This window comes from Haliaeetus leucocephalus, unplaced genomic scaffold, assembly GCF_000737465.1.
Source record: "Haliaeetus leucocephalus isolate CR32 unplaced genomic scaffold, Haliaeetus_leucocephalus-4.0 Scaffold251, whole genome shotgun sequence".
NCBI lineage: Eukaryota > Metazoa > Chordata > Aves > Accipitriformes > Accipitridae > Haliaeetus > Haliaeetus leucocephalus.
In genome coordinates this window covers 9,245,633-9,270,833 of record NW_010972687.1, presented here as the reverse complement: position 1 = coordinate 9,270,833, position 25,201 = coordinate 9,245,633, and the positions used below count along the sequence as shown (strand labels likewise).

The 25,201-nt window shown below is 36.2% G+C and overlaps 1 protein-coding gene across 1 annotated transcript in view; it reads left to right on the top strand.

Moving 5' to 3' along the window:
* Window positions 1-24,724, top strand: part of CNTNAP4 (contactin associated protein-like 4) — a gene marked incomplete at its 5' end in the record, with an annotated part of 203,951 nt that extends 179,227 nt beyond the window's left edge. The window contains 8 exons of the mRNA XM_010568747.1: window positions 2,622-2,840; window positions 6,312-6,551; window positions 8,083-8,307; window positions 9,719-9,852; window positions 10,925-11,012; window positions 19,244-19,462; window positions 19,812-19,883; window positions 24,103-24,724. Coding sequence (XP_010567049.1) covers window positions 2,622-2,840; window positions 6,312-6,551; window positions 8,083-8,307; window positions 9,719-9,852; window positions 10,925-11,012; window positions 19,244-19,462; window positions 19,812-19,883; window positions 24,103-24,296 — 1,391 coding nt within the window. The remainder of the gene's footprint in view (window positions 1-2,621; window positions 2,841-6,311; window positions 6,552-8,082; window positions 8,308-9,718; window positions 9,853-10,924; window positions 11,013-19,243; window positions 19,463-19,811; window positions 19,884-24,102) is intronic.
* Window positions 24,725-25,201: the final 477 nt, after the last annotated feature.

The window sequence follows — 25,201 nt, the reverse complement described above, 5'->3', positions numbered from 1 at the left end:
TGAGTTCCTGTAATCTTTCTGTAGAAGTAGTGGCTGAAAGCAACAAGGCTGATTCAACTCTGAATAGTACACTCTATTAAATACTAATATGACCACAGGTTACATCTTCTAGCTGAAAGTCTGAATAACTATTTTATACCATCTGAGTGCTCACTGAAGGATTATTTCCTATTTAAAAACAATGGGTTAAACAGAAATTTAAAGTAGGGTGTATTAATTTGGAAGGTCTTCTGCAGTTGCTTTGGAAATAGTTCTGAAGAATCCAATATGTAGCTGCCATTGGCCTTTGCCCAAATTCACAATTTCTTGTCTAGGCTGAGTGGAATTCAATTGTTTCATCTATGGAAAGCACTTGGGTTTTGTGTTCTGTAGCATATTAATTGGTAATCACTTTCTGCTTCTTCATGTGGTGCTCAGCCTTGGTACTCTGAATGGTTCTCAATGACTGTGCCTTCTGTTAGTCATTTTAGCTATGGCTAGCCACTGTCCACCCTTCAGGATTACCATCAGCTTCATCTTCCACTCCACTTTGCCAATCTATAGCTGTGCTCTGCCTATGAGTGCACTAGGGCCTCAAGAGTCCCTGCAATGTTTGGAAAATTTTTGAGTAACACCAAGGTAGGTAGGGCCCACAGAGTATTTTTGCACCACAAGATAAATCCTGGAAGTACCTTTCCCTGCTACCTAAGAAATCACCAAAGTGCTCTTTGCCTTGGTCCTTTGTCACAAGAGGACAAATTTTAGAACTCAGTCAGCATCTCTCCACATTCTGTGGCACCTTCCACAGGTAGTTTGACCACCGTGTTTATTAATGCCAAATTTCTTCCAAATTTGTAGTGTAGTTTGGTTTAGCATAATTATTTAATTTATTATAGAATGTTAACAAAATATATTTTTCACTTTTTCTGACATATTCTGGTCAGTCTTCAGACACTCCAACAGATGACAATATGGTTATCCTTGCTATCTGACCATTCATGTCTGGAACTTCTCCTGTTCCCTTTTTTCAAGATTATATTACTTTTTTAGGGGTACTAACGTAATTAATTATTTCAGTGGTTATTTCAAAATATTTATTATGTGTTTTCTTGCCTTTAAAATCTAAACAGTAACATTAATTATCAGATCTGTCATTCTGCTATGCTGTTTAGTAGGCACATTCAGTGAGTTCAAAGCAGAATTTATGTTTTCAGACTTCACTCCAACAGTATCCAGAGGATTACAAAGACCTCCCTACTGAAGGTAACATTCAGCAGAAATTCTCTTTACCCAATCACATGGAGTTTCTGTTGCTTTTGTTCTCTTACTGTGTGGTTGTTTGGTTTTTTTTCTTTTACTGAGCTCTCAACCTTGTGCAAATGAAACAGATTTATCCTAAAATTTATTTTACTGAGGAACTGGTTTTAGACATCAATTATTTCTTATTATTGTATAAAACACTGTTGATTTTTAAGCTGAAGAGATCATTTATTACAAAATGCATTCTGCATAACTGCACGTTATGCCTTGTTTTATTTGGGAAGTCAAATGCTTTGTGTATTTGTCATTTTATTTTTCTCTCTCAGGTTCAACTGTTATAGAAAAATACTTTATAACAACCAGATTCAGGGCTTAAGGGATTGTAAGCATGTGGCATTACTCAGTCTAAAGGTTGGCCAAAGTGGATCTAAATTACATAGAAAGTCTAATGTATCCTTAAAAAGTGAAAAGAAAATAAAAATATTTCATTGATTTTTTTTTTTTTAGTTCAGTAAATTAATCTTTGAAAATGTTTGAAGCTGATTTATTTCCCTTGACCACTTCTGATTGTTTTGCTTTTCTCTCAGAGTCCAATGACATAAATGGGAACCTTTCTCTAGGGTTCATGGAATCTTCTCAGACCTCTAGTCCTTTAATCAAATCCTTAATAATTCATAATACTGGTAATCCCTTGTTTAGGGATTACTTATTTTCATATGTGATTGTCCTTGAATATGTGAAAGGAACAGTTTCAGAGAGAATATTCATAATTTTCAGATCTTGAATTTCTGGCATATTCCTCATCTTATTATTTTGACTTGCAAAGATTCAGTTATGATTTTCTAAGCAAACTATAAAACCATATAATTTGAAAGTCTAGGGGATGACTCAATTTAATTCACCATAAACGTAGTCTTATAAACTACATCAAAATTTGCCCTCTGATATTTGTAGAGATTATGTGAATAAATAACAAAAGTAAATAGACAGTAGAAGATGTTGATAGGACTAAAGTGGTGATAATTTAAATATAGTTAACAATGGTAATCAATTAGCATGTAAACAAGAGATGCTTTTTATCCAAACTGAAAAATAATGAAGCTAGCACATTTCACTGTTTCTTGACTACTGTGCTCTCTAGGGGTCCACAAACAGTTTGATTTCCATGCTGTCGACAAATCATTGTTCTCACTGTCACTGAGTGTGAAGAATGAACTTTGGGGATAGGCCTCCTGAAATAAACTTTTCCGCTAAAACAATCAGTCTTATCCCATTAAATAGTAGGCTAGACATTAAAGTAACTTGTTCTGCCACTTAATGAGTTTGTGGCCCATTTAACTATGAAATAATTTAAATGTCCTTTATTACTGTCTTCTTTGTAGCTCCATCTGAAGTCATTTTTTCATTTGATGTTGGAAATGGACCTAGAGAAGTTACAGTGCAATCACTTACTTCCTTAAATGACAACCAGTGGCATTACGTGAAGGCTGAACGAAACATCAAAGAGGCATCCTTACAAGTAGATCAGCTTCCTCAAAGGTCTCACAGTGCTCCACCTGATGGGCATATTCGCCTGCAGCTCAACAGCCAGCTTTTTGTAGGTAGGCACTCATTTAACAGAATCTTTCCTAGTTATCATCATGAAATTATGAAAAGGAAGGAAAAAAAAAAGGGAAGAAAAAAAGATAGCAACTGGGTCTTTTGAAAACAGTTTGTATGATGGTATGAGAGCCTTTGTGAAAAATCCATGGAGATGTAGCTCTATTTTGAGATTACAAATTCAGTGCCTTGGCCTATAGTTACTGCTGGACAGGATTTCAACCAAAGTTTTCTTCTTTTGAAGTTTGTTTGAAGAACAACCGAAGGATCTTCATTTGCACCATTTTTTTGGAGAGGATGTCATCTGCTGAAAGAAGATATCTTATTTCTGTAATTTCAAGGAAATTTTGTTATCTATCTTCATCCACAACTTCTCAGGTTGCCCAGAAAAGTTGTGAATGCCCCATCATTGGAAGTGTGTAAGGTCAGGTTGGACAGGGCTTTGAACAACCTGATCTAATGAAAGATGTCCCTGCCCATGGCAGCAGGGTTGGCCTAGATGATCTTTAAAGGTCCCTTCCAACCCAAACCATTCTGCCATTTTATGAATCTGTGATCTACTCTGCTGCCCTTTGCACACTTTTTTCATTTAATGAAATAGTCAGACTGTGTTTACTCAGTATGGGAAACAAGAGAAAGGGACTATTCTTTGATTTCACACAAGCAGGAAAAATCCAGATCTATGGCTGGTTCTGTCTAAACCATGAAAGCTTCAAAGGAAGATATTTACCTGAAAATTTCCACCTTTGTACTTTAGCAAATATGACATTAATGTGTTTACCTAAAACTCTGGGAAAGCAGAAAAAGAATAACAAAAAATTAAGTTTATTTAGCTATTTCATAGATCTATGTAGAGCTATGGGTTATGTACATGGTAGTGTCCTTACTGTAATATTGCCATATTACAAATTTATAAGTTTCTGCTGTATATGTATGGAATACAGTATAACAGCACATAAAGTCTGCCCTACTTTTAAACAGATCTTTATCTAGAACTGCTATGAGACACATTGTACTAAGTGAATATGTGGTTTATTGGTTGTGTGTTGGGGAGGATTGCAGTTAAAGGGAATACTGTTCTGAAACTGTAGCTACAGAAACTGTGAATCTTTAGGAAAATACTAAATGGAGAGGGAACTCTTGTATGCTGGGATCAGAATTCTGACCTGTGCCTCAAAAAGCATCAAGGGTAGAAGATGGACACTACAGCAAACATTGAAGAATTTTATATTTCGATTAAAAACTTGGAGGAGGATTCTATAACAAAGAGGATATCCAAGATATTAGCTATAGTGGAGTTAGGAGAAGTCTTAAAATTAGTTTATATTCACAGTAATGGACTAGAACTATTAATGGAAGGACTAGGAGACTTCTGTTTACTATACTATAATAAAGTATATTGCTGTCTTCTGACGACTTACCATGTAACTGCTATTATGCAAACAGTTGAAGTTAGATCAGTTTGAATTTGCAAGGTCTGATCTGTGAAGTAAGACTAAGAAATGGTCTAGTTCTACAGGGTTTTATGGTAATATCAAGTCTAAATTGTTTTCTAATGATTTTGACAATTAATTGATCTTTAGTTCTTCTAATGCTTCTCCCCAAAAAATCTAATACTGTACTAACCCATATTGACAGCTGCACTTACAGGCATTTTTTTAATGAATGAATTGGCCATTGAATAGAGTGGGGGGGGTTGTCAAACAATTTGACAAATTCTAGCAAATTTATATACATCCATCTCCTGTATAGAGCTGACAATTTAAAAACTGTTTTGACTTACTTACAAGGAAGCTGTCTAGCTTGTTTTCTTTGGATAATGTTCAGGTGAATACTTGTATTAGAAGAGTGATTCTGTTGTTTTGCTTCTGGTGTTGTGGGGTTCTTTGCTCTCTGAAAATTCTTCAAGATCTTGGGAGTAAAATGAAATAACATTCACTATAATAGTGTGTACCTTGAAGTCCCTTATGAGTTTCTTCAATTATTTTGAAATAATTTGGAGTAGAACTGATAAAAATGGCATTTTTTAAATTGTATTCAGTCAAAACAGTGTTTTTGAGGTGTGACATGACAAATGACAGTGATTAATTTGAATAATTTGTGTCATGTATTTCCTAAATATAATTTGTGAGGGTTTTCTATAACTACAGAAAGATTTTTTTGGGTTCTCAGCTTCTGCAACTGCAATACTGTCATGTGGATATGTATGGTGTCGAGTTTATTTAGTGTTTGAATTAAACCAGTCTTTTTGATAATGCAGCTTGTTATAAATTCCAACTATTGATAAGATATTTTCATCTCTTCAATTAAATATATTTTTCTTCAGTGGAGGGAGTAATGAGACTTACTGTTTGACTGCTTCCAGTGACTCCACTGGTACAGGCTCAGGCTTGTCTGCTCAAGCCAGTGAAAGGATCTAGAGAAAAATGAAACATACAGTGTCCTAAAAATGACATTAACAGAGGCATTCTTTACTTAAACGTCATCTCGTATACCTAGTGCCTTCCATAGTCACCCATCAGTCAGTTACTAACATACTAGGCCTATGATTTCTTCAGGCTAACACACTCTTTCTTTACTTCTTAGATGTATATACTCTGGTTTTCCAAAGAAGCCAGAATAACTAAAGCCTAAAGCTGCCATCAAAATGCTCATTTTAGCAGAGATAATCTAAAATCATCGTATTGTTACGTATGTTAAAAATAAACAGTGAAAACAAAGGAAGCAACACTTGTCGTTAGCCTTAGGATCGGTCTGTATTTCTATCACATATGCTTGGTAGTCAGGTATCTCTTGACCAATATTCCTCTGTAGTGAGGGGGATAAATCTTCCTATTACTCAAGAATGAACACAGCTTCCAGTATGGGATAAAGTATGTCGCACCGGACACCAACTGTGTGTTATCATGATTTATACCATGAGACTGACAGATGGACAGACACACAGATCAGTTGATCAGTCAGAAGGATATTAAAAGAGTAAAACTGTACAGTTCATCACTCTCCCATAGTCTTTTATCTTTTTTCCTTTTTTTTCTATTTTCTTTCTTTTTTCTTTCTTTTTTCTTTCTTTTTTCTCTTTTTGCTTTTTTTCCTTTCTCTTTCTTTTTTCTTTCTTTTTCTTTCTTTTTCTCCTCTCCTCTCCTCTCCTCTCTCATTTTGAAAAAAAAAAAAAAAAGAAACCCGCTTAATTTCTGGATGTTACTCCTTTGTGAATTAACAGAATTATGCGTCATTGCTTGGTACCTTACTGTGCAAAGTCCTTGTTTCCCATTAAAAGCTTCAAGGGTTCACTGTAATTATTTGACAAAAAAGAAATTAGATATGCTTTTAAAGCTATTTATAAATATTTTCACATGCATAGGCTTGTATCTTGGAATCTCCTAATAGTCTGTTCAGGGGCTGTAAAACATAAAGAGGTTTTTACACATAAATTCTTTTAATTTTTTTAAGCTCCTATGAACTTATTTCAGGTGGGACAGCATCCAGGCAAAAAGGATTTTTGGGATGCATTCGTTCGTTACAGTTGAATGGAATGGCCCTTGACCTGGAAGAGAGAGCAAAGATAACACCAGGAGTTGAACCAGGCTGTCCTGGACATTGTAGCAGCTATGGTAACCTGTGTGACAATGGTGGAAAATGTAGAGAGAAATACAGTGGATTCTCCTGTGACTGCACTTTCTCTGCCTATGCTGGGCCATTCTGTAAGAAAGGCAAGGATGTCTTTTAGCTTTATCAGTTACTGAAAACAGGACCATAGAGTCCAGAACAAGATCTTTACAGCCCTTTAAAGAGATGTTTAAATGCTTGTGAGATATTTGTTTTACTTAACGTAGAGAATCATTGAACTGAATTTGTTCAGTAAGTGTACATTTTGCTAAACACTGTCTTCCAGAGATACTTTCAACACTGTTTAAAGCAAGAACCACACTACCTGAGAGGATCAGCATCTTTTCTTTAATGTTATGCAACTTCTTTGATTCTTTTATGCTATACTAAATTTAGAAAATATACCTTTATGAGTAATCTTTTGGATTTCTGTCTTTCAAGTCTTAATCTCAAAACTAAGACTAAGACTAAATTTGGAAAACAAACCAAGATCAGAAGAACCTTAAACTTGTTTTTACTGTAAGAAGAAAGTGAGATCATCAGAAACAGGACTGAGCCCAAGTCTTCAGCCATTTTAAAGGAGTTCTTTGGTGATGGTGTCATACTGGTAGATCACAAGTCATCAAGTTCGAATTTTAAGAATGGAAGTTTATCTAGAATTTTTGGTATTTGCATATTATTCTGATTTGCTAAAAATGGCTTACTTCCTCTGTGTATTAAACTCATTCTGCAACATACTCAGTGGCTTAAATGCCATAACTCCCTGTTCCTCTAGATTAGTGAACACAAAATCTGTCCAGCCACCACTGCCACCACAAGAATATACGATTCATGTGAAGTCCTTCCATATCTATAGCTGTGGAGCTAAAGCCACTGAGTGAGGAATGATACTTTCCCCCTTCCCTGCAAATAGCAGAAGAGACTAATGGTCACACTCCATGTTTATTATTCTGCAGGAGAAGAGCGGCTTCTATTGCTAAAACTGTGGGATGACCTATAGTAATAATTTTCAGTCACCTTCTGTCAATGATACTGAGCCAGATTACAGAAGTTTCCAGAAAAAGTGTGGAGGTTGTGTGTGACAGGATAGTCTAAGACAGTTACATTTAGCAGAAAATGGCTGTGAGATATCACAGAGATACAGAAGCCCTCTATGAGTGATTCATCCATAACAAGAGCACAACTCAGTTTGTATTCTCCTTTTCTTTCTGTAACCTGACCAGTGTCCCACATATGTGTTTCAGGTGTGGCCAAGTTTAATCAATAAGTTAGGATTCAAACTGCTGCACGCATTTCTCTGTAGCAGCAGTATGCCTACAAGACAGGACATATTGGGCTTGAGGACATGGATAAACAGGAAAAAAGCAGAAAGCGTGTTTAAAACTAGACAAAAAGAAACACTTATTCCTGCAACAGATATTTAAGACACATGGCTAACTGGACATTTGCTCTAGACCGGGTTGGGTCTTATTTTTCTCTATAGTTCTAAATACTAGTTCCATTTATATGACTTCTTCAGCTTTATGACAACAGTTAAGAATACATTTTATTTTTTTCTGGGGCAGAAAGGGGAAAAAAAAGAGTTTTAGTCTTGTTTTGCATGATATTTAAAAACTAAATTATTTTTTGTTTCAGAGATCTCTGCCTATTTTGGGACTGGCACTTCTGTGACATACAATTTTCAAGAATACTACACCTTAGCAAAAAATTCTAGTTCTCATGCTTCTTCTTTCTATGCTGACATGACACTGAACAGTGAAGCAATTACATTTGCCTTCCGAACAACACGGACACCAAGCTTACTGCTTTATGTCAACTCCTTCTACAAGGAATACCTCTCGGTCATTCTTACCGGAAACGGTGAGTGTTCAGATAGGTCGTCTGGAAACACTAATGAACATCATAGCTGCCAACTCATATTCACTCTGATTCCCAGACCTGAGTCACAAACTAAGCATTGTCCTGTTGTTTCTTTAAATGGTATTTTTTTTTTTCAGCTGCACCAAGCAATGCTTTTCACATGAAAAACATTTCGCCTACTGTAATTTCAACTTTTACTACTGGCTTTTTTTTGTCAAGTTGGCAAAAATACTTATTTCTGGAAAGCCTTTAGAAATGCAGTAAAATATTTCACCTTTTTTTTTTTTTAATTTTGAAATGAAACTCAAAATGTATCTGATCTGCCTGCAACTCATGTGATATATGCCATCCACATGATAAATAATGAAATAAACTACTTTTTGACAGTGCATTATCCATTTTCCAAATTAATCAGAGGTCATTTCATTCAACTAAATTCATAAGCTACTTATATACCTATGAAAATACACATATATGACGTGAAAATACACGTAACATAATTGATGTTTACATTTAAGATGAACATTAAATGTTGGTTGGATCTTACTTTTTCATTCTTTCTTCTATGTGTAGATTTTTTTTTTTAATTATTCTTACTTTTTAATTAAAAAAAACCACAGACTGAGTTGAATCTTTGGGTTTATCAAGGACTCTTTGCAGTCACAGTGGTTCTGTGCTCAAAGAAGTTCCTGTGCTTTCCTGGATACAGATTTGGGTGTAGAATAACTGTAGTATCCACCCTACCATGTGAGGTGGAACACGTTTTACTCATGACTGGCCTGGGTCTGGCCTGGGCCTTGTTTTCCAAAGGATGAGTAGAAAGCTGTCGTACATCTACAGCTGGGACAGAATCCCTGACAAGGAAAGAACACTGCCTCTGTGTTCTGCTGTGAAAGAGTCTCTGTGTGATTATATGTGTGCAGAGAGTACACTGGGAGTTAACAACAAGAAATGGAAACTGAGCTAGAAGTAATTAACTGCATCCTACTGAATTGTCAACTGGTCAGAGGTTTACAGGTCCAGACAGTGTAAACATTATTCAAGAACAGTATTTGTAAGGTACTGAGTTTTATTTGATAAGTCACATTGATATGAGCTACCAGACCAAGTCTTTCTCAGCTGAACTATATAAGTACTCACTAAAATTTCTGCACAAATTTTAACTCATTATTCATCTTTGTGACAGTTTATGGCTTTGTCACTACATCCTACTTCCAACATTGCTATTACTTTTCATGTTGCCTTCTTTCATTTCTCACTTATGTCAATTCCTCATAGTTAATTCCTTAAATAAATCAAACATTTGTTTTGCTTTTCAAATGCACTTGTGAAGCAGGAGACATTGTATATGATCTACACTGCCTGTTGTGTATGTAGTGTACTATACTTTTTGCTCTATTTATCCCTGCAGGAAGTTTACAGATCAGGTACAAGCTAGATAGCCATCAAAATCCTGATGTCTTCAGCATCAATATCAAAAACATGGCCGATGGACAACTGCAACATGTGAAGATTAACAGAGAGGAGGAAATGCTCTTTGTAGAGGTAATTCAGTTAGGAAAAAAACCCAGTGGATTATCATAAAAAAAAAATAGAAGATCCAATGCAAAATGAAATAAATAGTTAAAACAAGACAACTACCCCCAAATAAACTTGTTTTAATATCTCAAGTAAATAAAGCAAAGGTTAGCAGACTCATGATGCACAGTGAAAGTCTACGTTACACAATCTCTTTGGTGTTCACCTCATCTATTTCAAAAGGTCAATAACTCCTCATCATTTTATATGAAAATATAATAAATTGTTTGATGGTTAAATTTTCACAGTTTATGAAATGTGTATGACTTCTGTGTTCTGTATGAAATGTGTACTGCCGCATGCTGTCATTTATTTTGGGTCTCACATTTTGGTTTTTGTTTCAAATTACCTATCAAACTACAGTACAAATATACAAATATATTACGATCTATGTAATAATTTAAGCCTATTTGTCTAATTTTCATTGTTCCTTTTACATCAAAGCAATGTGACTATTAAGGAAAAGATTTTTGTTATTTTTAGGGGAAGTCTGATGATAAAATAGAAATATTTGATTTGCTAATAGTAGATCCTAGCATGTAAAGAAGTCTTCATTTTTTTAAATTTAAAAACCTGGAAGTTACAAGTTAGTATTTTGAGGCTAGAGCTGAGTTTGCTTAATGACGCATTGGTAGAAGGCTTGAAGGCAAGTAGTTCTAGAGGTACCCTAGGGGCCAGAGCATTTACAGTACAATATTTGATCTTTATGAACTAAATGTTGAGTGCCTTTTTTAATGAAAAGAACCTTTTTCATGTTTTTGAAGGTTTACCATTTTTATTCATCTTATAGATGAAAAAGAAGCAATCAGCCAAATCAGTAAGATAAATCAAGGCTTATTAAGTGGGATGCTTACAAGTATCACAGTTGTAATCAGTGATGTGAGGAAGCCGATCATCTATTTCCTGATTAGTTTTTATGCTAACAAATGCTTCCCTCAGCTTCTTCTACTTTTAACCTTGATCTTATCCACTTTTTTGAAAACTTTTACTAATATTCTTTCCATTATTTTACTTTGTTTTTCACTGCACCATTCTGCAGGTTAACCAGAATGAAAGAATGAAGTTTATTCTGTCTTCAGGCACAGAATTCAATGCAATTAAGTCTCTCACACTTGGCAAGATTTTAGGTAAGTGGAACACCACAGGGTTTTCTAGATCAAAATATCATCACAGCACATGAAAAATAATAAACCTAATCTCATTGAAAGATATTTGTTGTCTTGGATTTAGTTAGACACTGAGTCACAATCAAGGTAGAAGCTTCAGTCTTGTTGAAAGACAAATATAATCATGGGTAAGTACTTCCTGAAAAATGATCAAGTAGGTTCCATTAAAAATAATTTCACACTTCTCTCTCTCATTTTGCAATCAAGCATTATGAAACATCACTTTTTTTTTTTTTTTTACCCTCAGAAAAAAAAAATCACTGTGAAATCGTACACAAATACCATAGAATAATACTAATCATGTACTGTATTGAAAAACTTTCTGTGATTAGATTTTTATGTAAACAGTTAGAGATAAGGTAATGTAAGCAAAAACTTTCTTGGAGTTGCTCTTTAAAAACAAGTTAAGCTATGTCAAAATAATTTTTTCCAGTGATGACTTATCAAAAGCTGTCTGTTTATATGTAGTAATGTTCAAAATGGAATTTACCTATCTACAATTACCATTTTGTCAATTTTGTTAAAATAAAATATCCTGACGTAAAATTCTCAAAATCATTTTATTTTCCCATTCGTCACATTGAGAAAACTCCACAATAGAGGAAGATGTGGTGCTGGTGAAAAGTTAAAGGATATTTCTTTTTCCTCTAAAATAATTTCATAAAATCACAAAATGGTTTGGATTGGAAGGGACCTTAAAGATAATCTAGTTCCAAACCCCTGCCATGGACAGGGACACCTTCCACTAGACTAGGTTGCTCAAAGCCCCATCCAACCTGGCCTTGAACACTTCCAGGAATGCGGCATCCACAACCTCTCCAGGTAATCTGTTCCAGTGCCTCACCACGCTCACAGTCAAGAATTTCCTCCTTACATCTAATATAAATATATCCTTTTTCAGTTTAAAGCCATTACCCCTTGTCCTATCACAACATGCCCTTGTAAAAAGTCCCTCTCCAGCTTTCTTGTAGGCCCTCTTTAGGTACTAGAAGGCTGCTATAAGGTCTCTCTACAGCCTTCTCTTCTCCTGGCTAAGCAGTCCCATCTCTCCCACCCTGTCTCATAGGAGAGGTGCTCCAGCCCTCTGGTTATCTTTGTGGTCCTCCTCTGGGCCCACTCCAACAGGTCCATGTTTTTCTTGTGTTGGTAACCCCAGATCTGGATGCAGTACTCCAGGTGGGGTCTCACAAGAGTGGAGTAGAGGGGCAGAATCACATTCCTTGACCTGCTGGCCACGCTTCTTTTGATGCAGCCCAGGATACAACTAGTTTTCTGGGTTGCAAGCACACATTGCCAGTTCATATCCAATTTTTCATCCACCAGTATCCTCAAGTCCTTCTCCTCAGGGCTGCTCTCAATCCCTTCATCCCCCAGCCTGTATTGATACCAGGTGTTGCCCTGACCCAGGTGCAGGACCTTGCACTTGACCTTGTTGAACTTCATGAGCTTCACATTGGCCCACTTCTCAAGTCTGCCAGGGTCCCTCTGGATGGCATCTCTTCCCTCTAGTGAATCAACTGCACCACTCAGCTTAGTGTCGCCCACAAACTTGCTGAGGATGGACTCAATCCTACTGTCTATGTCATTAATAAAGATATTGAATAGTACTGGTCCCAGCATGGACACCTGAGGGACACCACTTGTTACTGATCTCCATTTAAACATTGAGCTGTTGCATGCAACTATTTGGATAAGGCCATCCTGCTAATTCTTTATCCATCAGATATATGGTTGTGTTTTTCAGTTCTGAGATTATTATCTGGAAGAGGTGGGGAAAAAAAATTAAGATATAAAATGCATACAGTGGTAATTGTTTTCATAATGATACTAATAAAATGCTAAGTAGCTTAAAATTCATTAAGTAATGAAATTTAAAGATCATATTTATAGACTTAAAAAAAAATCCTAATTATTGTTTAGTTGTGATTATTTGGAAGAATCACAGTGTAGCTAATATGTTTTCTTACTGGAAAAATAACTATGGACCTCTAACATAAACAGAAATGTGTATTACTTTTGAAACATAGATTTTCTTTATAGAACTCACAGTCCAGAAAAGGACTACTATGTAGGTATGCACAGAGAATGGAAAAAAGAATGATCATTTAAGCATAACTTTAAAGCATTATTAGCTGAAATATAAACTACTAGAAGAGAATAATTCAAAATATTTCAAAACCCCACAAATAGATGGTAAAACTGAATCAGGAATTTATAGTGTTTTGAAGTGTAGTAGTCAATTGCAGTCACACTCATATAAGGGTAATACCAGACCAGTACCGAATTAAAAGTTTTTTTATCTTTGTCAAGAAATTCCATATCAAAGCTTGCACAAATTTACTTTAAAATGTATTTGATGCAATGTATTGAAATGCACATTTTTAGGCAAATAAAAGTCTCTTTTTATCAGGACTAATGTCTCTTCCAAAGGAACCACACCGTTATAAAAGTTCAGAGGTGGGAATTCGTTCAGTTATATGATGGCTTTGCATCACTACAATAGTGTGAAGCATGGAGTTACAATGACCTGCAGGGGCACTCAGCCCAATTTGGCTCAGTTTACAGAATCTGTCTTGAAGAAAACATACACTTCTCTCCCTTTCAAAGGAGAGATGCTATTGAAGAGCTGCTGTTTCTTTTATAAATCTGACTGCATTGGGTCCCGATTCCTGTGAAGTCATGTCTAGAGGTGGAAGGAGACTTTATGAAGGCAGTGGAAAAAAGTAATGAGTATTTGCTTCAGCAAAGACGTCTAAACAGAAGGAGCAACAAAATATGAAATCGTGTATTTCTTGTACTTTGCAATGCTGTTCAGCAAAAAAGCACAGGTTTTAAAATAGGCCAGAAATCTATGGATTTTCTAAGAATGTTCTTCAGTTGGAGAAGTATTTGTCTGAGCTCTTCTGCAGTTGTACATAGCTCAGTTTTTTTGTTGAAAGCAAATGTGAGAGTTAGCTGCTGAACTAGTTTTGAATTCCCAGGGAAAAATAAATAAATAAATAAATAAAAATCAGTGTTCTTCCTCACTTCCCAGAACCTTAGCCTTCTAATTTAAAGACTTCTGAATTTATGTTATGCAACATTGTGACAAACAGTCAGGAAGCTAAACTGTGTTGGGAGTCAGCAAAATATTGGAAGGTTAAGTGGTAAGGGAAAAGAGAAGCGGCACACTCAGCCACATAGTTCACAGGATACAATCCAAAGAGCTCCTTACATTTTTGTTTTCCTTCTAAGAAGATAATTTCTCTCAAAGCACCCCACACTGTAAGAAGGCTGTAGAAACCTCTCTTTTTACAGCAACCCACTAATGAAGTAATTTACTTCCACTGAGTAAAGCCACATTTGCCCAGGACAAAGCTTCCTAGGCTTCCCCAGGGTGAGGGTGGAGAGCTATGGGCAATGTTTTTTCTCAGGGAGAGCTGTTAACCTTTCCATGCCAACTGAGACAAGGATAGGCTTTCAGCAAGATTTACTTAGGTCTGATTTATACACAAAGTTTCACCAGCTTAAGAAAATGTGTGATTTGAAGTCAATTCACTTAAACAAAGGCATCATACTGAATATGGGCATCTCCAACAATGTAATAATTGGTTTTTTCACTAATAAATAAAACCAAATTTTCAATAAACTCTTAATAAGACAGCCTAGGTTAAACCAGTAAACTGTTTTGTACCCACATTTGAAATGGAATTTCTGTGTATTCAAACTGTTCCATTCTATTTGTAGTGAAATTGTCCTTTCTTACATTGGTTTATTCATCTCTGAAATTATAAGATTGTATAATTTAGTTCTGTCTTTATGGGAATATCTTTGAGGATAATTAATAATTACAGAGCTTGCTTAAGAGCTCTAATTATTATAGTTTTACTGATAAAAGAATGGTGGAATTGCAAAACTCTCACTGTGCTCCACTGATAGGTAAAAATATAGCGATAATTCAAATTGTTAATTTTACAATCAGCTTTTTAAAACAATAATGTCTGGGTACTCCTGAAAAAGTGCAGCAGTGAAGCACATGCTAAATAATAGTTGCTTTAAAAATGTCCATTTCTCTCTATGCAGCTTTTTCTACTATATGAATTTAGGAATTCATATAGTAATAAAACAATAAAATTCAGTCCTTTAAAGCTGGTTTAGAAAAGCCTTTAATATAAGTCTGTTAGTGCAAAATATGCATTTTTATGCAGCTCCCACAATCTAAAGTACATATAATTGTACTCCAACAAATTTATATGAATTTTTTTTCATCAGATTTTTAATTTAGTCAGCCACATTTGTCAAGTTTTACTTCCAATACCGAAGCTTTTCAGGATAATTATTTGGGGAAAGAGAAAGTTTCCAGAGCCTTGCAATTTTGGGCAAAATACCAGTATTTAAAATATAAATATTCAGGAATTTAATGGAGATATTTTAGTTTGATGAAATAATTCTGTTGGAAAAATATTTGCCTTCTAATGTGTTATTTTTAAGATTTTTTTCTACTCAATCTCAGCAGTGTGATAAATGACAGTTCCACAAAATACATCCACTTGTGACTCCTGGTTGCTGGATTTCTTTTGTTGAAAAAGCAGCAAAAAGTATCAAAGACAGAACTATTACTTCCTGTTAATTAAATTGCTTTATTTACTGGCATTTTTTTCAGCAGTAGAAACAAATAAAAAAAAATAATGAAAAGGGGCCTAGACCATTTTGGAGTGTTTTTAAACGGTATTTTTTTATGCACAAAAATTAGAAAAATAATTGTTTAATTACATATTTTTCAGTAATTTATCTCCTTGTGGTCACTTCAATATGAACCATAAGTAAACGTCAGTAAAATAATGTATTTCTTCATATTAAAAAAAAAAGTAACAACATAGTGGCATTTATGTGGTCACATATTAGCCATAGAAAAAAAAAAAAAAAGAAGCAATGACCATATCTGATTCAACTGAAATCAGTGGGTGTATAAGGCATAATTAGTTTCAGCTGTAATAAATTAAATGTATTTAATGTAAATAGCCTGGCCATAATAAAATTTTCGTACAGGCTTGTTGCACAAATGTGAGATTTTGTGGCAGTCCATTCCAAGCACATTGTTAGTACCCACAGCTGGTAATTTAAATGTGAAAGTCAAATATGCATTAATTTTTTCTACTGAGCAGATTCATTGAATCATAGAATCATATAATATCTTGATTTGGAAGGGACCCATAAGAATCATCAAGTCCAATCCCTGCTCCTCACAGGACTACCTAAAAATAACCATATGAGTAAGAGCATCATCCAGACTCTCCTTGAACTCTGACAGGCTTGGTGCCATGACCACTTCCCTGGGGAGCCTGTTCCAGTGACCAACCACCCTCTCAGTGAAGAACCTTCTCCTAATGTCCAGTCTGAACTTCCCCTGACATAGCATCATTCCATCTCCTCATGTCCTATCGCTGGTCACCAGAGAGAGGAGATCAGCACCTCCCCCTCCACTGCCCCCCTTGAGGAAGTTGCAGACTGCCATGAGGTCACCCCTCAGCCTTCTCTTCTCCAAGCTGAACAAACCCAGTGACCTCAGCTGCTCCTTGTAAGTCTTGCCCTTGAGACCTTTCACCAACTTCGTTGCCCTCCTCTGGACACACTCTAATAGTTTGATGTCATTCTTATATTTAGGTGCGCAAAACTGCACACAGGACTTGAGGTGGGGTCACATCAGCACAGTGTGGAGTGTGACAATCATCTCCCTTGACCAGCTAGCTGTGCTGTGCTTGATGCACCCCAGTACATGGTTGGCCCTTTTGGCTGCCAGGACACACTGTTGACTCATATTCAACTTGGTATCAACCTAAACCCCCAGATCTCTTTCCACAGGGCTGCTCTCCAGCCTCTCATCCCCCAATTTGTATGTATAAATAGGATAACCCTTCCCAGGTGGAGAATCTTGCAGTTGCTCTTGTTAAATTTTATACTGTTGGTCATTGCCCAGCTCTCTAGTCTATCCAGATCTCTCTGTATGGTCCCTACCTTCGAGGGAGTCCACAGCTCCTCCTCATTTAATATCACTGGCAAACTTGCTTAATGTACATTTGACTTCTGCATCCAGATCATTTATAAGAACATTAAAGAGCTCTGGCCCTAAAATTGTGTGCTGGGGAACTCCACTGGTGTCTGGCCACCAGCCTGTTGCAACCCCATTTTCTATAACTCTCTGAGCCTGACCTGCCAGTCAATAGTTCACCCAATGTATTATGGACTTGTCTAATTTTGAGACAAGATAGGATTATACAGGAACATGACAAATTTTGAAATCTTCACCATCATAAAAGTAGAAACGTCAAAGCCAGTCTTTTGATTGCACAGTCCTTATCTTAAAATGTTCTGCTAGAATCTGTACGTCTGCTGACTTTCAGTATAACTTCACAGAGGAAAGATGGTTGAAACAGAATTCAAGAAAGAAGTTTATTGAGTTTGTGTTTTGCTTTTGCTTTTTTTTTTTTTTTTGAAGGCAATGTAGGTGGAGTAATTTTGTCTTTCTTTGCTGAAAAAGATTGAGTACACTTAGCAAATGACTTGCTATAAAGATGCTTAAGGATGCATAGCTGCAGTTTACTATAAAATAGTCACTGATAAACAACTTGTGTGTGTGTCATTTTTAGTCAGTTAAATTTGACTTAAACAGTAAAGTGGAGAAGGGTTTGTCTTTCCTAAGCTTTATCACTTTTACCAGGAAGATTGCCTGATCTAATAAAAAGTTTTACTTTACACTAGCAGTATTTTCTAGTTAATGAGTCAAGTGAACTCTAAGGATTTAAAATATCTAATTTCCTTTCATATTATACTTTGTTCATGAAATGTTTTGTATAGGAAACTAGAAAATAATAGAAAACCTTCACTCTTAAGGTTTTTGATCCTACTTAGAGATATATACTTTTATCACAGGGGTTTTGGGACATTTTTTCTTGCCACCTCAGGTTAGTCTTTTTCTTAAGACATCCAGATCTAGTAGATCCTTCAGTGCGGTGAGGCAATCATCAGAAACAGCGTATGATACAAAGAGAACAGAGGCAGTTAAACGTCCAACATTTTACGTAATCCGTCGGTGTACATGAGCAGACTCTTGGCTGGCATCCATCTATCTAACAATACATCATCATTGCAAGAAGCAGAGAGTAGTTGAGGAGAAAGCTGCAGTGTTATTTTGCAACATTCTACCAAAAGCCGTTAGCCCAATTTTCACTATTAACCTAATTGTATTGAGGAGTGCATCATACATTAGTATTTAACATTGTTATGGTAGCCATTGTAAAGATCACAAGTTCACTCATGGGTTTTAGGATAAGTTGGAGGTGGAAATGAATGAGATGAAATTCCCATTTTATTTGCACAAAACTTGAAAACTTACTTCCCTTAAGAGTCATCTTTGAACGATTAGAACTTCCTGAGTTTTTGCTTAAATTAGAACTGTCAGTGTAAATAAACTGTTTTCCATTTCCAAAGTACTGCATTAGAAAGCATTAGTGAGCATTAGCTGTTGAATAGAGAGCTCTGACAGGGTACATGCATTCAGAAAGGCAGCTCAGGAGACTGAGGGGAGGTTTTTTCTTCTTCTTTTTTTTTTTTTTTTTTCTTTTTTTTTTCCTTGGTGGGAAAGATAATGGTATCATGTTTCAAATGTAAAGTGGAACAACATTCATTTTTTTAGAATTTCACAGAAAAGATCTTGATGGATTTACAGGATCTGAGGTCTTCAGAGGTTTTTTGTTTTGACAGACTTGATGGTGATGGGATGGAGTAGACATATGAATCTGTGGAAAGAATATGATCCAATAATGTACATATTTATGAGAAGAAATCTAATAAAATATGTATTTTTCATGAAAGCATGCTTCATCTTTATCTTTTGCAGAATGAAAAAGTGTGGCATTTTAATTTAAACATTTTAGTTACATTTGAATCTTTTTGCTTTGGAACTTGCTCTAGTAAGTTAAAAGCATTTCCCTCAGCAGACTAGCAACTGTCATCTGTCAAAAAAAAAGGGTTGAATGTATCTGACTGTCTTTTCATTAAAGACAGACAAGAAAGGGATTCAGTGAATCTACATATGTTGCTGTAACTCAAATATACTCAGGGAAACACAGGTTAATTATTCATTTATTCTTCTGTCGCTTTATTTTGTACATTTGCACTATGATTAATTATGTTCTGTTCCTTTTGATTAACAGAAAACAGTGATGTAGATGAGGAGACTATGAAGGCAAACTCTCAGGGGTTTACTGGATGTCTCTCTTCAGTGCAGTTCAACCACATTGCTCCTTTGAAGGCTGCATTGCACCACAGCAGCTCAGCCCCTGTCATTGTAAAGGGACGCTTCACTGAATCCAACTGTGGTACTTTAACTGGAGCTGACTCAACATCAAGTGAAACAACTCATTCATTTGCAGGTAGCATATGGTTATCTCTTGTTCTGATCTCTGAAACAAAATCTAAATAGAGTACTCATGATGTGATCCAGAACTTTTTTTTTTTTTCCATGTGGATTAACATCTCGGGAGTATTTTGAAAAATAATTGTCTTTTATGTGTGCTTAGTTCCTTTTCTCTAACCTTTCTCTTCTCTGAATGTTTACATCTTTATCTCTGCAAAGTTCATCTACATCAGTGTTCTTATTTGCGTGCTTATGGACCCACACCACTGCCACTTTACCATACCGTACATGAGCTGTACCCATGTGAGAATTTCTTGAAAACTCTTCTTCTATTTGTCTGTCACTTTCCTTTTTTTCTTCTGCAGATCACTCTGGACCAATAGATGAGGGAGAACCCTTAGCTAATGCAATCAGAAGTGACTCTGCAATTATTGGAGGTAATAGGGACTATAACAACTCCACGGGAACCTTTTTTTTCTAGTAACTGTGAGTCTTTCAATGCTGAAGTGAAGTCAGTTTAGTTTTGTTTGCATAAGGAAACTAGTAAAAAGGCTTCATTTTATTACAAGTGGTACACAGTCAAAAATCAAGCATAGTTTTAAAATTTAAACAATAGCTCTCATATTTTCTTCTTACATATATTTTTGCCATGACTGTTTCTATACATTGGAACATTCTGCTGAAACACAAGATACTAAGAACAGGTTTCCAACTTGCCTAATGCTAGTGTCTATGACTTTAAAAAGTAAGTGGATATGCTGTGACAAATGGCATATATTTAAGAATGAACAATCTTTGCTCCTTGACTATACCAAAAAATCACATTTTGCTACACAAGTTAAAAATCTTCTTTAATGGATCTGAGCAACACAGTTTTTTCTTGAGAAAATGGGGTCTAACACTGCTTGAATCAATCCTTTGACAGACTGAAGCAAGTTTCATTCTGGTTCTGCATTTGGAAAGCAATGTACTCTTGGACAGATTATCACCTGCATTACTTAACAGCTTAAAAATGAAATGCATGTTAAAATAATAATAATAAAAAATAATTACTGTTGGTTTGAAATACCATTTCTCCTCCATTTTCTTACTATTTCTTTTGGCTACTTTTATCAGCTTAAATAGACCTACAAATGATCATCCACAAACTTTTTTCAAAGCACTTATTTTTAACAGAGGAATAGAAAATGAACCATCTACAGTTCAATTGCTCCTAAAGTGAATATGTTGACAGTCCCTTTACTTTTTATGCCTGTCAGAACAAATATGGTATAAAGCTTGGGATAGGTGTCTTGTGCTTAAAGTACAGGACTGATAATCAGGATAGGCAGGTTCTATTACTGTGTCTTTCTGACTGACTGTCCTTAAGCCAAGACCTATCTCTGTTGTAGTGGGGAAGTTCTACATCTTTAGCAGGAATAAAGAGTATGCAAGTCAGCCTTAACAGGGAGAGCTTGGGATTGGGGACCCTCAGGACAATTTCAATTCCTGTCACAGGTATCAGAGCAAGTGTATGACTATGTCAGTTCAGTTTTTTTCTTTCACAGAATAGTATTGTCTCTTGTGAGAATCTTCTCCTGGGAGAATTTCTGGTGGTATTTCTTCTCTTGGATGGATGTGAGGGAAGGAAACTTCACTCATGAAGATGGTATTTTCACAGTATAATTCACTATTTCAATTTCTGTTAGATACTTCAACAGAAAGAGGGCAGGGGGAAGGAAAGGTCAACCCCTCCATCTTTTAAATTCTGAGTAGGTTTCCTTTCTAAGGGTTTTAAAAGCCTCAGCAGACAAATGACATAGTGGGATTTAGCTGAATAAAGCTGCCAAGGCTTCTCACTGAGGATAAAAGCATTTAGGTCTATGGAAGGTGGAGTTAAGATAAGAACCTGCAGTCAGCTCTGTGTCTGCCATTTAAATAATGGTAACTGCCATGGTCAGTGCCTGCCAACAGCACACTGCATGGTCAGTGACCTTTAACATAGTAGTGCTGTGCTAAAGGTACTAAAATAAGAGGTAATAAAACCTAGAAGCTTCCTTGCTTGTAAAGTCATACTTATCTCTGTATATTTTTATACATACAAACTGAGAATTTTACCACTGAATTCAGTGAGGTCAGAATTTAAATATATGGTTTCTAAGTTCTTCTACACATCTAACTTTGTAAAAAATTACTTTCTTGTTTCAAAAGATAAGTATTATTTTACATAAGTATCTGTACATAAAGATCACTTTATGTACTAGGTAATTTAGTGTGGGTGGGGATTTTTAAGTGTACTAACAACAAAATAATTTTTGAACTTCAAGGTACAATAGTTGCAGTCTTTTTAAGATACTAATAACCTCACAGTTTTATTGTTATTAAACACATTTGGGAATATGCACTCACAATTTTTCTACTGCTTAACTATCGTTGTTTAAATGTCAAAATAAAGCAAGCTGTACAACACTCAGTAAAAGTTTAATGCAAGTACCCTTAAATGAGTATAACTGAGAACTGTACCAATTCAGCTACCTCAGACAGGCAAGTTTATAGACAAGGCTTTGCAGGGGGCATGGAGCTGACTGTGAAACAAAGGTATAACTGTTCTATTTAACCTAAATAAGAACAAGATTTACTCAGATTATAGAGTCTATTGTGGAGAAGAAGGTACCACACAAAAATATTTCTATTCCTACCATTAAGGATGGCTGCTCATATCAGAAAATGAAAAAAATGACAAGTGCTGAATTTTGGTTGGTCTGGTTTTATTTATAGCGCTAAGGGACTATGTATTTTTATTTTTCTTGCAGTAATGGCCAAGTTATGCAGCAGATTTTTCCTTCATCTAGTACAGCATTACATTACCATTGCATTACAACTGTTTCCCAGACTCTTAGTGCTTTTTTCCTCCCTACAGCCTGGTCTTGCTTTCCGCCTCTTTGACAAGCACTTTCTGCTTCCCTTCTATTTCATTTCTGCTCAAATTCATCTCCTGCCCAACCTCTGACTCATGAACTTGAGGGCCTGAGACCATCGTAGAGGATGAATGAGGAAGAGAGGAGATGGGCAGGAAGTCTGTAAGGTCATGCTTATCTCTGTGGAAAGTATCTCTTTCCTCACTGTTCCTAATCTGCTGCACTAGGAACAGCATGCCCCGGTAACAGTTCAATAAATCTTAAATAGTCACCTTTAAAACTAAGTGCCCATTCTATTTAATCTCTTATATGTTAGATATGTAGCACATACTGCACTTGATGAGTCCCCTATATAAAGCTTATGCTCCTGTTCCTTTTCTTTCTAACCGATCAGCTAGAACACCATAATGGAGGTGGCTGTACTGGTGATGATTTTACCCTACCATATGAGGCTATTAAAGTTGTTGGGAAAGGAAGCCTGCTCACAACCACCTGTGTAGGCAGGGACCTTGTTTACTTATGAACCAAAGGTCATGTAGCCATGCAAAGTAAAAACACACACAAGATGTCAGAGCAAGTGCCACAAACCTGAAGGGAAGGAGTCAAACCTATATTTCACCCTGAACATGAAGTGAGCTTTGATTTTAGTATTTTAGTATTTTAACCAGTGTCTATTCATTACAATGATGCAGTTACAAAAATATGAGCCCTAGCTAATGTAGATCATAAAAATCTCTTCATCCCATATGATGTACCAAAGGTGGTCAGAGTTGGGATTTTCTTCCATGAGGCAGAATAAACATTAGAATTTCTGTCCCATTTGACCTGACAATAGGTGGCTATAAACACTGGCCAATTTCCGCTGGAGTCCCTATAATGAAATGTTTTATATTTTCCTTTATAAATTCTTCTTATTAACTGCACTTTTTAGTCAGAACCAGTCATCTCATTTGTGGTCTGAACTAATTTGTGTGGAGTACTGGATATGAATGGGACGAATTCTGTGCAACTATTTTTACTACAAAAGGTCTGAGGCTTGGTGGTTTTGATGTGCACAGGCAGAGTTGATAGAGGACCTGGTTCAGAATTCCAGATTCATACCTTTGTTCTTACCTTGTTCTGCTCTGCCTTTGCTCTCCAGGTTCCTTCCCCAGACCTGCAGCCATGCTAGGAGAGCTGACTGGCAGGTGAAAGCTGATGATCAGACATGTTCCCTTCCCTCCTGATGACATGTGGTGTGAGAAAGGGTCATGAGCAACATGAGTGACTGAGGAAAGGGACAGCATTGTCTAATACTCATAGGAGTTGGGGAAAAGGAGAAAGTCATAGTAGTCCCCTTTGTGCTGTCCCATTGTCTGGCAGGAAAGCCCCTGAAGAACAGCTCCTCAAATCCACAGTGGCTTGACTTCCCAGCCTGGTAGAATGGTAGAGGCTGATGGTGAAGGACAGAAAGACACCCTCTTACCTACAGTACCCTAAGGGCCTTACTGGTCTTCCATTTAAAAGTTTCAAAAATTATAGTATTCTGTGGATATTTTTTTTTTAGTAGTACTCTGCAAAATTTCAAAACAATCACCATGAAGCTTATACTAAAGTGCTGTTTCCGGTTTGAAATCAGCTGTAGCTTCTTATTTCTCAGGCTTCCCGGCAACTCCCTCCATTATGTGATGGAGTCATTCCTTCTTTGTCCTGCTCTCTGGCCCATGTGTTATTATGTGACCATCCTTTCACTTGAATTTTTTCTCTTTTCTTCTCCTAGGTGTGATAGCAGTCGTGATATTCATCCTACTTTGCATCACTGCCATAGCCATACGCATTTATAAAAAAAAAGGCATATACTCAAAAAATGAGTCAAAAGGATCTGAAAATGAAGACAGTGCTGAATCTGCACTGAAAAGTGAGCTCAGCATGCAAAACACAGCCAATGAAAATCAAAAGGAATACTTCTTCTGATTGGCATTCATGATTTAATTTAATATAATAATGTGACAGTCTGACTTTCTTGCTAAGCCAGGGGCTCTCAACGGACAGAAAAAGCTCTTGCACTCTACAGTAAATGCAATGGATTTGAGACTTATTATACTGCATATGTTCAGTCTCAGTGATTGCTGTAGGGGGCCTCTTTAAATTACATGCATTCCTTAGCTATTATACCGTAAATGCATTTTATGTAACAGTGAATTAGATATTGTAACCAATTTCATTGTTGGTAGTTTCCGACTGTTCTGATGTGACCTTCTACAACTGAAGTTTAATGTACATACTGAATTTGATTTTTGAATGGGAAAAATTGTTATGAAGTTATTCCTACCTTTTTCTTTAAAATTTGATTCTGGGATTTTGTTCAAGGTGAAAGGTGGATTCTAATACTTTGTGTTGCTAAAGAATGTGTTTCATTATAGTGAACCCTCTTACTTCCTCAAACTGAAAATGCCTTTTGAACTGCTGTTGGCTAGTGTCAGCATCTGCTTGCGAGCCATGGATTTTGGTGTCCCAAACAAACTGTACTTCTTTCCCCTGGGATGTGACCAGTGTCGTCACTATCCCTTCTTTTTGGCAAGCCTAGCAGGCCTTAAAACTGCAGGGTGCACAATGTGTTGAAATGCTGTACAGTCTCTTTTGCAATAGGTTTTCACTTATGGTCACGTGATGGCACCAAGAGACTCATGCACATTCTAAGCATTTTAAATAAAATTGGGATCACAAAAGGCAAGACATTTGCTTGGAAAGATCAAGTAACATATTAACAATAGTTAAGTTGCCATGAGTGAACACACCAAAAGATGATCAAGTTTATTGTCCCTGGAGATTACTGATGCTTATTCTGTCAAGAAGTAATGCTCTGTGCACTATCTGGG